The 16,180-nt window shown below is 45.3% G+C and overlaps 2 protein-coding genes across 8 annotated transcripts in view; both read left to right on the top strand.

Moving 5' to 3' along the window:
- The window catches only part of IFNAR2 (interferon alpha and beta receptor subunit 2), a 34,880-nt gene extending 29,622 nt beyond the window's left edge, over positions 1-5,258 (top strand). The window contains exons 8-9 of one of the 4 annotated variants that reach the window (XM_050785985.1): positions 1,444-1,574; positions 3,539-5,258. In XM_050785985.1, the coding sequence (XP_050641942.1) occupies positions 1,444-1,574; positions 3,539-4,249 (842 nt within the window). In that variant the 3' untranslated portion in view covers positions 4,250-5,258. Of the gene's footprint in view, positions 1-1,443; positions 1,575-3,307; positions 3,506-3,538 lie in introns of those variants that run through there. The other 3 variants (XM_050785986.1, XM_050785989.1, XM_050785987.1) reach the window with 3 other exon arrangements.
- Positions 5,259-7,243: 1,985 nt separating this feature from the next.
- IL10RB (interleukin 10 receptor subunit beta) overlaps positions 7,244-16,180 on the top strand; it is a 49,300-nt gene continuing 40,363 nt past the window's right edge. For 3 of the 4 annotated variants that reach the window (XM_050785996.1, XM_050785995.1, XM_050785993.1), the window contains exons 1-2: positions 7,244-7,411; positions 9,210-9,333. In XM_050785996.1, the coding sequence (XP_050641953.1) occupies positions 7,363-7,411; positions 9,210-9,333 (173 nt within the window). In that variant the 5' untranslated portion in view covers positions 7,244-7,362. Of the gene's footprint in view, positions 7,412-7,501; positions 9,334-16,180 lie in introns of those variants that run through there. The other variant, XM_050785994.1, reaches the window with a different exon arrangement.

The following is a 16,180-nucleotide window of genomic DNA, read 5'->3' as shown; positions in this document are numbered from 1 at the left end:
AGACAGACAGGTTTGTTTGTCCAAGGCCAAATTTTTAAGACGCGACCTGGTCTCTCCTTCCCAAGATGGGTTGATCTGGCCCATCTTTCATGAAGAAGATAGTTAACAGCCGTAACACCCAATCACAGCTTCTCCTTTCTGAGTAGGAACATTGACCGGATTCATCTCTTTTCAAATATGAATATTTTAAAATAGCATGCATGTATAATTGTCATGACCACAAGTGAGATTTGTATGTTTTAGATTATCAGCAAGCTGAAAACAAACAAAAATTCTAAGTTCTCCTGAAGAATTCTCAGACTCATGAGAATACCCCAAATTGAGGAATATTATTCTAGCATATTAACTACAATTTACACAATTTGGTTTGGAGGATGTCCTATTAGATAGATGACATAGAGTTCTTTGTAGCTGTTACATGCAAGTTGGATGGGTACGTGAGTCACAATCTCTGTATTACACCATTCCTTCACCAATGAAATCATTTTGGTTTACATTACCCCTTTCAAGAATGTAAACTCTATACATGTCAGAATTTCGTATCGTAAAGGTGTGCCTCTGTGGCTAGATCCGATTCTGGAACTGTCATTGATATGACAATCCTTCACACTCTCTTGATTGGGGTGAGAGTGGATTCTTGAACCCTGTGCTACCTAGCAGTGCAAGGGTTTACTGAACGTCTTTTTATTCACTCCTTAACCTTCTGGAAGACTTAGAGTACATAATGCATTTTGATTTTCTTTTTTCTCCCCTCTATCTATTTTTGCCTGAGGCTATAGTTCCAGGATTAATACTAATGAAGACCTTTCTGGAAGTGCAAGAGAGCCTCAGTGATTTAACTACTGATTTCTCAGTCTGGTCGTACTTCAGCAAAATAACTATAGTCAGTCAGAAAGTTGAAATTTTCCAAAAGGAATCTTGATGAGAAACAAAGGGGAACTGTTAATAGAGCAAGGCGGGTTCTGCAGAGCCCTGATTTGGGGCCCTGGCATGGCTAAAGTCCAGCTTCAGAATGACCCAGTTGGTTGTTTTCAAGCAAACTTTCCTTCCCCACTTCTTCCTGCCCGCAGCGCATGCTAACCAGTGTGGCTACCGAACGTTTGAGATGTGTCTCACGTGACTGAGAGACCGAGCTCTTAATTCGATTTAATTTTGATCATTTAAATTCAGCCAACTGCAGCCAGTGGCTACTCCACTGGACAGTGCAGTTACAGAACAGAAACTGAAGGAAATTTTACTTTTAAAAGCTAAGTCTGTGTTATTGTTTAAAAAATGCACACTTAGATTATTCTCCAGTCTTCGGTATTTCTCCATATAAAACTGTTTTTTCAAACCTTTGGTTTCTTGATCACCTTGTAACACCAGACCAATGTACATTTATTTCCATCTGCAATTGTTTATTGCATTTTTTTGAATTAAAGTCATTTAATTTTTCATCAACAGAATCAGCAGAATCTGCCAAAGTAGGAGGAATAATTACTGTGTTTTTGATAGCGTTGGTCTTGATAAGCACCATAGTGACACTGAAATGGATTGGTTATATATGCTTAAGAAACAGCCTCCCCAAAGTCTTGGTAGGTAGTTTGTTTTTGTTTTTGTTTTTGTTTTTCTACCTTTGTTTTTTATTTTAACTTAAGAATTTGTATTTATATAAATATTTTCACAGAAGAAAATCTCATTTTCTATAAAAACCAAAATGCTTTCTCACTCTGAGTTCTTTTCCATCCCTATAAATATATATTTTGCAGTTGTAAGTGTATCTGTGCATTTTATGTTTTCTTTCTTTCTTTCTTTCTTTTTTTGGAGACAGAGTCTCACTCTGTCACCCAGGCTGGAGTACCATGGCGTGGTCTCAGCTCACTGTAACTGCCTCCCGGGCTCAAGCAATTCTCATGCCTCAGCCTTTCAAGTAGCTGGGACTACAGGCATGCGCTACCATACCTGGCTAATTTTTGCATTTTTAGTAGAGACAGGGTTTTGCTATGTTGGCCAGGCTGATCTTGAACTCCTGACTTCAAGTGATCCACCCGCCTTGGCCTCCCAAAGTTTTGGGATTACAGGTGTGAGCCACCGTGCCCAGCAATGTTTTTTTGTTTGTGTGTTTTTGTTTGTTTTATACTTCATCACCTATAATTTATAATGACCAGGTAGAATTTCATTATTATTAACATACCATTTTTCATTTAACCGTTTCTCAGCTATAGGGCATTTGGATTTCTTTTTCTTTCCCTTTTCTTTCTTTCTTTGGTCATGATGAATAGTACAATAAACATTTTTATATGGATCGTCTTTTTATTTTGGATTACGTCAGTGGAACATATACACAAAGTGGATTTATCCTATGAAAAGATTTAAAAAGGGCTGGGCACGGTTGGGAGGCCGAGGCAGGCGGATCACTTGAGCCCAGGAGTTCGAGACCAGCCTGGGCAATATAGGGAAACCTCTTCTTAGAGAAAATAAAAATAAATTAGCCAGGCGTGGTGGCACATGCCTGTGGTCTCAGCTACTCAGGAGGATGTGGTGAGAGGATTGCTTGAGCCCAGGAGGTGGAGGCTGCAGTGAACTGTGATCACACCACTGCACTCCAGCCTCAGTGACAGAGTGAGACCCTAGTTCTAAAAATATATAAATAACTTAAAAATATAAAGAAGCAGCCAAAGGAGAGGAAGTTAAGAGGAGTCAGTCAGAGCAAAGTCTCTGAGGCCAGCAGCCTGCCTGGTTTGAAAGGCAGTTGCTCCCACTCACTAGTCATGAACCCTGAGCAAGTTTCCTAACCTCTGCGCCTCATTTTCTCATCTATAAAGTGGGCATAAGAATAGTAAGCCTGGCCAGGCGCAGTGGCTCACGCCTATAAACCCAAGCACTTTGGGAGGCCGAGGCAGGTAGATCACGAGGTCGAGAGTTCAAGACCAGCCTTGCCAACATGGTGAAACCCCGTCTCTACTAAAAATACAAAAATTAGCCGGGTGTAGTGGTGGGCACCTCTAATCCCATCTACTCAGGAGGCTGAGGCAGAGAATTGCTTGAACCTGGGAGGTGGTGATTGCAGTGAGCTGAGATCGTGCCACTGCACTCCAGCCTGGGAAACACAGCGAGACTCCATCTCAAAAAAAAAAAAAAAAAAAAAAAAAAGAATAGTAAGTCTACTTCATAGAGCAATTGTGAGGGAAAGTAAATTATATATAAAGCACCAAGAGTCGTGCCCAGCAAATGGTGTAACTGTTAGCTGTTATTATTGCTGTTATCATCATCGTCATCTGCATCATCGTTCAGTCAATCTCATTAAGTTTATTTTTTATTTTTTTAGAGGCAAAGTCTTGCTAAGGGCTGGAGTGCAGTGGCTATTCACAGGCGCGATCATAATGCACTACAGTCTGAAACTCCTGAGCTCAAACAGTCGTTCTGCCTAAGCTTCCCCAGTAGCTGGAATTACAAGCGTGCATCCCTGAGCCCCAGTGATTAAGTTTTATTATGTAAAAAATAAAGAGCAAACAGTCATAGCTGATACGGACTCTCTCTTTTTTTTTCTTTTTTTAAGAATTTTCATAACTTTTTAGCCTGCCCATTTCCTAACCTGCCACCGTTGGAAGCCATGGATATAGTGGAGGTCATTTACATCAACAGAAAGAAGAAAGTGTGGGATTATAATTATGATGATGAAAGTGACAGTGATACTGAGGCAGCACTCAGGACAAGTGGTGGTGGCTATACCATGCATGGACTGACTGTGAGGCCTCTGGGTCAGACCTCCGCCACCTCTACAGAATCCCAGTTTACAGACCCAGACTCCGAGGAGGAGCCTGACCTGCCTGAGGTTGATGTGGTGCTCCCCACGACGCCAAAGTGCAGCCCTCAGCGGTTGGAGCTCTTGAGTGCGCCCTGTGAGAGGAGAGAGAGTCCGCTCCAGGACCCCTTTCCCGAAGAGGACTACAGCTCCACTGAGGGGTCTGGGGGCAGAATTACCTTCAATGTGGATTTAAACTCTGTATTTTTGAGGGTTCTTGATGACGAGGACAGTGACGACTTAGAAGAAGCTCCTCTGATGGTATCATCTCATCCGGAAGAGATGGTTGACCCAGAAGATCCTGACAATGTGCAGTCAAGCCATTTGCTGGCCAGTGGGGAAGGGACACAGCCAACCTTTCCCAGCCCCTCTTCAGAGGGCCTGCAATCTGAAGATGCTCCATCTGATCAAAGTGAGACTTCTGAGTCAGATGTTGACCTTGGGGATGGTTATATAATGAGATGACTCCAAAACTATTGAATGAACTTGGACAGACAAGCACCTATAGGGTTCTGTCTCCCTGCACCCTAACTTGCTGCCTTATCATCTGCAAGTGTTCTCCAAGGGAAGAGGTAGGGAACTGTAGGGTACTCCATTCTTCCAGGTGGCATCACCTATGCAGATTCCCAGTATGGGGACCATAGTATCATTGAGTGCATTGTTTACATATTCAAAGTGATGGACTTTGAAGGAAGCACGTGTGCACCTCCCCTTTACACTAATGCACTTAAGATGTTTCTGCATCATGTTTACCAGGGAGCAGGGTTCTCTGTGGTTTCAGAGGTGGTCCAGGACCCTATGATATTTCTTTTCTTTTCTCTTTTTTTTTTTTTTGAGACAGAGTCTCATTCTGTCACCCAAGCTGGAGCGCAATGGCGTGATCTCGGCTCACTGCAACATCTGCCTCCCGGGTTCAAGTGATTCTCCTGCCTCAGCCTCCCTCGCGAGTAGCTCAACTACAGGCGCCCACCACCACGCCTGGCAAATTATTGTATTTTTAGTAGAGACGGGATTTCACCGTGTTGGCCAGGCTGATCTCTAACTCCTGACCTCAAGTGATCCACCCTCCTCAGCCTCGAAAAGTGCTGGGATTACAGGGGTGAGCCGCTGCGCCCAGCTGGCCCTGTGATATTTCTGGGAAATAAATTGGGCCAGGGTGGGAGCAGTGAAAGAAAAGGAAAATAGTAACAAGAGCTGCAAAGCAGGCAGGAAAGGAGGAGGAGAGCCAGGGGAGCCCCTGGAGAAAAGGGGGGCCCTGCACAAGGAAACAGGGAAGAGCCATCGAAGTTTCAGTCAGTGAGCCGTGGGCATCTCACCTATGTCACATCCTGTCTCCTGCACTTGGAATTCCACCTTGTCCAGCCCTCGCCAGTTAAAGTGGGGAAAACAGACTCTAGGATCAGGCACATGACTAATACAGAAAGGAAACATGGCGTCGGGGAGAGGGATAAAAACCTGAGTGCCATATTTTAAGGTTAAAAAAAAGAGCAAAGGTGCTTCAGGGTCTTCAGGAGAAGATCTTGAACCTTCAAACCTTTCTCTTAGGCCCCTTCAAAAGGGGAAAACTAACAATTATACAAGTTATAGTTCAAGGACTTTAACCAGATTATTTATATGATTGTGCAAAAGAATAGGACTGTGAGGAGGGAACACCTTATTTAATACATACAAGTTTCAGAGACCCTATTTGACAATTTTCAGAGTGCTCTCTGTGCTGATTCCGAATCGAGTGTATCAGCTGTGATTACAGTTCCTGTGAATCTAGGCCAGGTTAGGGGGGTGCGGGTGGGGGAAGGGAAGCCTGACTGGGAGCAATCTACCTGTAATCCCAGCACTTTGGGAGGCCTAAGCAGGCGTATTGCTTGAGACCAGGAATTCGAGACCAGCCTGAGCAACATGGCAAATCTGTCTCTACAGAACAAAATTACAAAAATTAACTGGGCGTAGTAGCATGTGCCTGTTGTCCCAGCTACTTGGGAGGCTGAGGAGGGAGAATGGCTTGAGCCCAGGAGGTAGAGGTTGCAGTGAGCCAAGATCACGCCACTGCACTCCAGCCTAGGTGGCAGAGCCAGACCCTGTCATTAAAAAGGGGGTTGGGGGGAAAGGTTCTAGAATGTCATGTGGCAACCAGTTTAAAGGACTGGGACTCAAGGATCCACCTCCCACAGTTGCCCTGTGTGACCCTAGGCATTTGACTTAGCCTCTCTGAGCCTCAGGTTTTTTGTTTCTGAAACAAAAGGATTGGACTAGGTAATCTCCAGGATCCTATGAACCCAGGAGAAAGATGAGAAAATGTATAAGAATAAACACTCAGGTGGAAAGGCTGCAACCCTGAGAAACTCCCAGGTTGAATGAAAGGCACAGGACCCTCTTACCCCTTACCTTTCCCCACCCCCCAAGAGCCGGTTTCTCAAACCTTTCTCTTAGGCCCCTTCAAAAGGGGAAAACTAAAAATTATACAAGTCATAGTTCAAGGACTTTAACTAGATTATTTATATGATTGCGCAAAAGGATAGGACTGTGAGGAGGGAACACCTTATTTAATCTAATGAAATTCCATAGGAAAGCGACCTTTTGTATGTGTAATCAATTTCTCTGCCTTCTCAATGCATCTGTCATATTCTGAAAGATTTCCGGGTTGATCTTTTGGGATAAGTTCTATGGCTGTTTGTGAGTGTGTGTGTGTGTGTGTGTGTGTGTGTATTTTTAATTTTGTATAATGGTTGGAGGTTGGTAAAAAGTAATACAACAATACTTTTTAATACAAACTTGGTGTGGTCTTGAGTTGTTTTCCATTGGAGAGTGTATGTGTGCCACAGATTGGTGCACCTGCTGGCATCTCTAGAATTGCACCAACTCCCTCTAGCTCTTCCTGGTGGCCTGCAGGGGCCTAGGGCGCATTCACTTCCCTTGGCTTGACTTTACGTGGTGTCCTAGCGTCAGACATCAGGCGATGCTGTAGATTACCCAAGACATTGGACAGCTCTGGATTTTCCCATCTCACCACTCATCAAGTTAAAAAGAGGAAATTAACGTTTTCTCAGTAGTCCCTGAAAGAAACTAGTTATTTGCGTAAAAATGACTGGGCTTTGTGTTGTTTATCCCTGGAGAGGAGAAGGGTAAAGAAGACCCTCAAACTGGATTTGCTGATGGAATGCTTTTAACTCACCTATGCGGAGAGAGGACTTTAAGAGAGGGCGTGCCGGTGCTCCGGACAAAACCTGGGGAATACTGAAAGCCACCACCACCACCGTCATTCCAGCATCCAGATCTCAGTCCTGGGTTAGTGTTGTAGGGTATTTATTTCACTTGACGGCGACTTTCAAAGTTTGCGAGGCTCCCTTCCTCTTGCTCGTGTGCACCTGCCAAGCCGGTGCCCCGCGCTTCGCGGGCGGACCCGGGCTGGTGGGCGGGGCCTGCAGCGGGGTAGGAGCCCGATCGCCCGGCCCCTCCCCGCCCCGCCCCGCCCCGCCCCGCTCCGCTCCGCTGATTCCCGGAAGCGACCGCGTACGAGCGCTCTCAGGCGCTGCCGGGGGTCGTGTGCCTGGAGGAAGCCGCGGCACCCCCGGCGCCCGTCCATGGCGCGGAGCCTCGGGAGCTGGCTGGGCGGCTGCCTGCTGGTGTCAGGTGAGGGGTCCGCGGGGAGGGGGGCGCGCTTGGGAACCGGGAGGCCCCGCGAGATGCCACCCGTAATCCCATCCCTGGGCACCATGAAAGTGACTTAAGTGCCCGGTCGGGCCATCGGGACCTCGGGACTGCCGGAGATCTGTAACAGGAGGAAGCCCCGTCCGCACCCGGATTACAGACCGTCTGGGCCCTAAACTCAGGGGGAGACTCCCGGCGTCTTTTAACTCCCAGTCCTCCTGCAGCTCTCTGCTGGCGGGCGTCTAAGTAAAGTAGCTTCCCCGAAAGACCCAGGATCCCACCGTGGCTGTCATCTGGCCCTTCTGGAGACCATCAGTTCAAGTGGAGGCCCCCACCAGCCCCCGATGCTCTGACAGCCCTCCCCGACCCCAAGTCTGCCCACCTCAGTGCCAGCCCTCCCTACAGATGTGCCTCCCATCACCCGCTGCACCTCCCCTCCTTCCGGTTCAGGCCTGAGCACCCTGAAATCTGGATTCTGCCCCCCAGAGCCCCCCATGGCTTCTAAACCTAAATCCATTGAAACCTTTTCTGTCCTCTAAATTGACTGCCTAGGTTCCAATAACACGATGGTCACCTCCCTCCTTTCTCATGAACTCTTCCCTGGCCTTCCGGGATACTCCTCCGGTTTCCCGCCTACCCGTCAGGCTGTCTCTGCTTGGGACCCTCCTGCTCTGTCGGGTCTCTATGCAGCTAATTGTGAAGCCCAAGGCCTCTTCTCTCCTTCCCCCCGGCACTGTTCCTTTGGGGGATTTCAGCCAAACCTTGGCATTAAACCCGGGCTATAGGCCCATGACTCGCACATTTATATCTCTCTTGGTATCCGTTGGGTGATGGGTGGTGGTTTATTATAGTCTTCTACTTTTCTACTTGCGTGTAGATTTCAAATTTTCTTTTCTTTTCTTTTCTTTTCTTTCTTTTTTTTTTTTTTTTTTTTTTTTTTTTTTCGAGACAGAGTTTTGCTCTGTCACCCAGGCTGGAGTGCAATGGCTTGATCTCGGCTCACCACCACCTCCGCCTCCCGGGTTCAAGCGATTCTCCTCCCTCAGCCTCCCGAGTAGCTGGAATTACAGGTGTGCGCCACTATGCCTGGCTAATTTTTGTATTTTTAGTAGAGGTGGGGTTTCACCATGTTGGCCAAGCTGGTCTTAAACTCCTGACCTCAGGTGATTCACCCGCCTCGGCCTCCCAAAGAGCTGATGTCAGGCACGAGCCACTGTGCCTGGCCAGGTTTCAAATTCTCTATGAAAAGGTTTGAAAATAATTTCTGTCTCTAGCCCAAATCTGTTCTTGGTGTGACCTCTGGGCTCATTCATCTGACTGTCTCCCTGACATTCCTACTTCAGCGTCTCTCTAGCATCTCCAACCTAATGCAGCTCAAATGGGACTCGTCAGTTCCCCAGCTGAGCTCCAATCCGGGCACCCCTGCTTAAGCCCAAAATGGACATTGACCTCAGCTTTTAGGCATCAAATGTATCAGGAAGTCTCCAGTTTGTTTTTACCTCTGGAAATATATCCGAAATCCATGTACCCCAGTCTACCCCCTCATACCTTTCTGCCACCATGCAAATCCAGGGCTCCGTTGTCTGTCCCCACTTTACTCCTGCCTCTCCAGAAATTTCTCCTCATGGCTGTTCAAAGAAAATCTAGACTCCTCAGCACAGCCAACCTGTCTCTCTCTCCCTCCCTCACCATAGAAGAGAACCAAGTGCGGGATGTGGGCTTTTCATGGGCATCTGTTTTGAGGAAAAAGGTTGTAAATGTTTTTCTCATATTTTCATAGCATTAGGAATGGTACCACCTCCTGAAAATGTCAGAATGAATTCTGTTAATTTCAAGAACATTCTACAGTGGGAGTCACCTGCTTTTGCCAAAGGGAACCTGACTTTCACAGCTCAGTACCTAAGGTGGGTCTGGCCTCACTATTGGCAGGAACGCACCAGAGGAGTCGGCCCTGGGCTGGTTACTGGGCTGGGCCACAGGAGGAAGGGAGTCTGACTACGGTCACCATGTGACTGTGACAGCCCTCAGGGAGCCTCCCTGCCAGCTTTTTCCTGTCTGGGAAATTCTGGTGGCCACCTTTCCTCTTTTAGGTTTTGTGGTTGTGATGGTTGGTGATTTGAATGTTGATCACAGGGCTGCTGGCAGATATAGACATGTTATGTGTATGTAGATATAGTCAGCCATAGTGGTAACCTCATGCTGTGCAGATCCTAGCCTGTTTGTCACAGTTGATATATTTTAAAAGAAAAATACCACTGCTGTCATCTCCAGGTATGAGTAGTATTGCTAGAAGTCAACAATGTTGAGTGGATGCTACCCAAGAAACTGAGATATGCAAAGCAGTCAGGAAGCCCCTTGCTACCATATATCACCTGTTCCCCGACGGATTATAGCATCATGCCTCAGTGCTGTGCGATGCACATAATTTGCATAATGAGCACTCAGTTTCTCCGTGGTTTCGTCCTGAAATTAAAAGTAAGACAGCTACTGACTGTTAAAAGCCCCATTCTCTGACAACAGCAGGCGCTGTGAAGTAAGAGTGAGTGTCACCCTAGACGGTCATCTCAGCAGCGATCTGAACACCCTCTACCTCTCCTGCCTATCAGTGTTTCCCTATGCCTGGCAAAGGAAGTCAGTGCCAGCACTCCCTTGGCAGCCTGCCAACACACGCCACATGCTGGACTGCAGGTGACACACCTTTAGGCCAGGCGCAAACAGCAGCAGGAGGCCCAAGGCTGACAAGCCAACACACCTGCTTTCTATGTGACTCAGAAACATACGAAGATAGACAAGTCCTTCAATGAGGCAGGAGGATATTTGGTCCCAGATCCAGCTGTCATTTCACAAAAATCCCCAAGGCCTGCTACATCAGAGAAGAAGTAGAAGAAAGATGAATAAGATAGTCCTTGTCTATGCGTTGCTGGCTTTTGTTTTTTAACTTGTAGTTCCAAATAATTCCAGACTTACAGAACATTTCAAAATTTTAAGTAGAATACAAAGAATTTCCAGATAGCCTACAACCAGATTCACCTTTTTTTTTTTTTTTTTTTTTTTTTGAGATGGAGTCTCTGTCACCCAGGCTGGAGTGCAGTGGCGTGATCTTGGCTCTCTGCAAGCTCCGCCTCCCGGGTTCATGCCATTCTCCTGCCTCAGCCTCCCGAGTAGCTGGGACTATAGTTGTCCGCCACCACACCCGGCTAATTTTTTGTATTTTTAGTAGAGACGGGGTTTCACCGAGTTAGCCAGCCTTGATCTCCTGACCTTGTGATCCGCCCGCCTCGGCCTCCCAAAGTGCTGGGATTACAGGCATGAGCCACTATGCCGGGCCCAGATTCACCAATTTTTAATGTTGGTCACATTCTCTCCCTTCCTCTTTCTCTCTCATGCCCTTTGTGCTGTAATATTTCAGTGTGTATTTCACAAGAACAAGGATCATCTCTTACATCACATAGTACAGTGAGAAGCTCAGGAACTTTTACATTCATGCAATACTTGTATCTGATTTACAGCCCATAGTCCAGTACTGTCAACTGTCCCAAGGATTGAAGGAGGGCATATTCTAAATTGATTTTTTCCTGATGTGCATTTTCGAACACTGATTGGCTTTCTCACTAGCTTTCTGTGCTTTCTCTACTCAGTCTGGATAGCCAAGAGATTTTACTGTGGAAAATTAACTTTCTTGTCTGTCTCTCTGTCTCCCCTGTAGTTTATTTATTTATTTATTTATTGTTCTATGCTGTGCTTTTGGGTTTGTTTGGGTTTTTTTCTTTTCCTTTTTTTTTTTTTCGAGACAGAGTCTCGCTCTGTCGCCCAGGCTGGAGTGTACTGGCGCAATCTGGGCTCGCTACAAGCTCCACCTCCCAGGTTCACACCATTCTCCTGCCTCAGCCTGCCGAGTAGCTGGGACTACAGGCGCCCGCCACCATGCCTGGCTAATTTTTTGTATTTTTGGTAGAGATGGGGTTTCACCGTGTTAGCCAGGATGGTCTCGATCTCCTGACCTCATGATCCACCTGCCTTGGCCTCCCAAAGTGCTGGGATTACAGGTGTGAGCCACCGCACCCGGCCTTTTTTTTTTTCCTTTGAGACTGGGTCTCACTGTGTCACCAAGGCTGGAGTGCAGTGGCGCAACCTCTGCTCACTGCAGCCTCCGCCTAGTGAAGGCCCAGCACTTTGGGAGACTGAGGTGGGTGGATCACCTGAGGTCAGGAGTTCGAGACCAGCATTACCAACATGGCAAAACCCCATCTCTACTAAAAATACAAAATTAGCTGGGCATGGTGGTGCATACCTGCAATCCCAGCTACTTGGGAGGCTGAGGCAGGAGAATCACTTGAACCCAGGAGACACAGTTTGCAGCAAGCCGAGATTGTGCCATTGCACTCCAGCCTGGGCAACAGAGTGAGACTCCATCTCAAAAAATTAAAAAAAAAAAAAAACCTAGTGAAAAAGAAGTTATTGCAAAACAACTTTTGAAATGCTGCACATGCTGGACAGTTGATGCATTAGTTTAAAAGAAGGAAATGGGTCAGGCGTGGTGGCTCATACCAGTAATCCCAGTGCTTTGGGGGGCCAAGGTAGGATGATCACTTGAGGCCAGGAGTTCAAGACCAGCCTGTGCAACATAAGAGTCCCTTGTCTCTACAATTTTTTTTTTTTTAATTAGCCGGACTTGAGTTGGAAAGAAGGAAGGCGGGAGGGAAGAAAAAAGAGAGGGAGGGAAAAAAAATATGGCCACATGTGAGAAAACCCCATTAATGAAACGACCGCTGGATTTTCCAAATGATGGGATGTTAAGCAGCCGTGAAGAAATGATTGATTGACAAATATTTGTGGTATATTAAGTGAAAAATAGCATGATCCCAATGATCTCTACCTACTTTTTGCAAGGGATTGTTCTAGGTATCACTAAGAATGCTGTAAGGTGTGGTGTGCTACCTTAGACTATGAAGTCAAACAGATCTGAGTTCAGTTGGGCAGATTTCTTAGACTCTCCACTCCTGACCCCTGTGTACTTAACAAATGTTGGCTGTTGCTATTTTTGTCACCATCACTTTCATCATCACTTCTGGGAGTAACCAAATTGGTTTTGGCACCAGAAGATACCTTGGGGGACCAATCAGATAGCTCCTCACTTTTTTATTTTATTTTATAAATTTTTAAATTAAATTAAATTAAATTTTTTGAGACCGTCTCACTCTGTTGCCCAGGCTGGAGTGCAGTGGTGCGATCACGGCTCACTGCAGCCTCTACCTCCCAGGCTCAAGCGAGCTTCCCTCCTTAGCCTACTAAGTAGCTAGGACTACAGGTGCATGCCACCACACCCAAATAATTTCTTGATTTTTTATAGAGACAAGGACTCACCATATTGTCCAGGCGGTTCTCAAACTCCTGGGCTCAGGCAATCCTCTGCCTCGGCCTCCCAGAGTGCTGGGATTACAGGCATGAGCTATGAGCCCACCCAGCTCCTCACTTTTTGCAGGATGAGAGCCTGGGCTTCCTTTGATCCTGTGCAGCCAATTATACCTCCTTGGCTGTTGCAAGCTTAGATTCAAGAGATTGTATTTCCCTAGCACCCAACAGGCATTTCCAAATGTCATCTCTTCTTCCACTTCACTTTCTGTCATGCTCCCTTTAGTGGTTGTGGCCGGGGCTGGTGTTCTGATTGAGACTGATAAATTGTTTTTTTAATTTTTCCAGAGTAATTGCAATGACAGTCATTTATAGGTCGGACAGTCATGGGTCACTTAACAACTGGGGTACATTCTGAGAAGTGCATCATTAGACAGTTTTGTTGTGTGAACATCATACAGTGTACTTGCACAAACCTAGACGGTGTAGCCTAGTATACACCTAAGCTATGTGGTTTAGCCTATTACCCCAGGCTGTAAACCTGTACAGCATGTTACTGTACGGAGTACTGTAGGCAATCGTAACACAATGGTATTTGTATACAGGCATACCACAGAGTTAAGGCAGTTTTGGTTCCAGACTACCATAATAAAGTTAAAACCACAATAGAGCAAGTCATATGAATTTTTTTGTTTCCTAGTGCATATAAAAACTATGTTTATACTGTAGTCCATTAAGTGTGCGATAGCATTATGTCTAAAAAAATGTGCACAGATTAATTTTTAAATACTTGCTGAAAAATGCTGGCAATCATCAGAGCCTTCAGCAAGTCATAATCCTTTTGCAGGTGGAGCATCTTGCCTTGATATGGATAGCTGCTGACCGATCAGGGTAGTGGTTGCTGAGTTGCAGCGACTGTGGCAATTTCTTGAAATAAGATGACAATGAAGTTTGCTGCATCAATTAACTCTTCCTTTCACGACAGATTTCTCTGTAGCATGAGATACTGTTTGGTAGCATTTTACCCACAGAAGAATTTCTTTCAAAATTAGAATCCTTTCAAACCCTGCTATGCTCTATCAACTAAGTTTATGTAATATTCTAAATCCTTTTTTGTCATTTCTACAATGTTCATAGCATCTTCACTGGAATAAATTCCATCTCAAGAAACCACTTTCTTTGCTCATTCATTAGAAACAACTCTTCATCTGTTCAAGTTTTATCATGAGATTGGAGCAATTCAGTCGCATCTTCAGGTTCTGCTTCTAATAATTCTAGTTATGTTGCTCTTTCCACCACATCTGCAGTTAAGTTCCTCCACTGAAGTCTTGAACCCCTTAAAGTAATCTATGAGGGTTGGAATCAGCTTCTTCCAAGCTCCTGTTAATATTATATTTTGACCTCCTCCTATGAATCACCAATGTTCTTAATGGCATTTTGAATGGTGAATCCTTTCTGGAGGTTTTCAATTTACCTTGCCCAGATCCATCAGAGAAATCACTATCTATGGCAGCTATAACTTTATGAAATATATTTCTTTATTTTATTTTATTTTACTTTATTTTTTAAGATGGAGTCTCACTCTGTTGCCCCGGCTGAAGTGCAGCGGCATGATCTCAGATCACTGCTGCCTCCACCTCCCAGGTTCAAGTGATTCTCCTGCCTCAGCCTCCCAAGTAGTGCCACCACACCTGGCTAATTTTTGTTATTTTTTTTTTAGTAGAGTCAGGGTTTCACCATGTTGGCTAGACTGGTCTTGAACTCCTGACCTCAAATGATTTGCCTGCCTTGGCCTCCCAAAGTGCTGGGATTACAGGCATGAGCCACTGTGCCTGGCTTCCAAATATATTTCTTAAATAATAAGACTTGAAAGTCGAAATGACTCCTTGATCCATGGGCTGCAGAATGGATGTTGTGTTAGCAGGCACGAAAACAGCATTCATCTCCTTTTAAATTTCCATCAGAGCTCTTGGGGAACCAGGTACGTTGTCAATGAGAGGTAATATTTTGAGAGAAAACTTTTTATCCTGAGCAGTAGGTCTTAATACTGGGCTTAAAATATTCAGTAAACCATGCTGTAAACAGATGTGCTGTCCTCCAGGCTTTGTTGTTCCATTTGTAGAGCACAGGCAGAGTAGATTTAGCATAATTCTTAAGAGCTCTCAAATTTTCAAAACGGTAATCCAGTGTTGGCTTCAACTTAAAGTCACCAGCTACATTAGCCCTTAACAAGAGTCAGCCTGTTCTTTGAAGCTTTGAAGCTAGCCATTGACTTCTCCTCTGTAGCTATGAAAGTCCTGGATGACATCTTAATAGAAGGTTGTTCCATCTACATTAAAAATCTGTTTTTTAGAGTAGCCACCTTCATCATTTTAGCTAGATTTTAGCTAGATCTTCTGGATAACTTGCTGCAGCTTTTACATCAGCATTTGCCGCTTCACCTTGCACTTTTATGTTATGGAGATGACTTCTGTCTTTAAACCTTATGAACCAACCTCTGCTAACTTCCAACTTTTCTTTTTTTTTTTTGAAACAGAGTCTTGCTCTGTTGCCCAAGCTGGAATACAGTGGCACAATCTCGTCTCACTGCAACCTCTGCCTCCCAGGTTCAAGTGATTCTCCTGCCTCAGCCTCCTGGGTAGCTGGGATTACAGGAGTGTGCCATCACGCCTGGCTAATTTTTTTGTATTTTTAGTAGAGACGGGGTTTCACCATGTTGGTCAGGCTGGTCTCGAACTCCTGACCTTATGATCTGCCTGCCTTGGCTTCCCAAAGTGCTGGGATTACAGGTGTGAGCCACCGTGTCCAGCCCCAACTTTTCTTCTGCAGCTTCTCACCTTTTTCAGCCTTCACAGAATTGGAGTGTCAGGGTCTTGCTCTGGATTAGACTTTGGCTTAAGGGAATGGTGTGGCTGGTTTGATCTTCTATCCAGACTACTGAGACTTTCTCCATTTTATCAATAAGGCTGTTTTGCTTTCTTCTCATTAATGTGTTCACTGGAGTAGCACTTTAAACTTCCTTCAACAACTTTTCCTTTGTATTCACAACTTGGCTAACTGGCCCAAGAGGCCTGTTGTGGCCTTCAATGTGCCTTCCTCACTAAGCTTAATCATTTGCAGCTTTTGGAATAGGGAGGCCCAAGGAGAAGGAGAGAGGCAGGGGAGTGGCCAGTGGGTGGAGAAGTCAGGACACACACAACATCTATTGATTAATTTCACTTATATAGGTATGGTTCATGGTCCCCAAAACAATTACAACAGTAACATCAAAGATCACTGATCACAGATCACCATAACAGATATAATAATGATGCAAAGGTTTGAAATATTGTGAGAATTAGCAAAATTTGACTTAGAGACATGAAGTGAGCATGTATTGTTGGGAAAATGGCACCAGTG

This window comes from Macaca thibetana, chromosome 3 (assembly GCF_024542745.1).
Source record: "Macaca thibetana thibetana isolate TM-01 chromosome 3, ASM2454274v1, whole genome shotgun sequence".
In the NCBI taxonomy this organism is placed as follows: domain Eukaryota; kingdom Metazoa; phylum Chordata; class Mammalia; order Primates; family Cercopithecidae; genus Macaca; species Macaca thibetana.
Note: the sequence above shows the minus strand (reverse complement) of the source record. Positions and strands in the feature narration are given on the sequence as shown.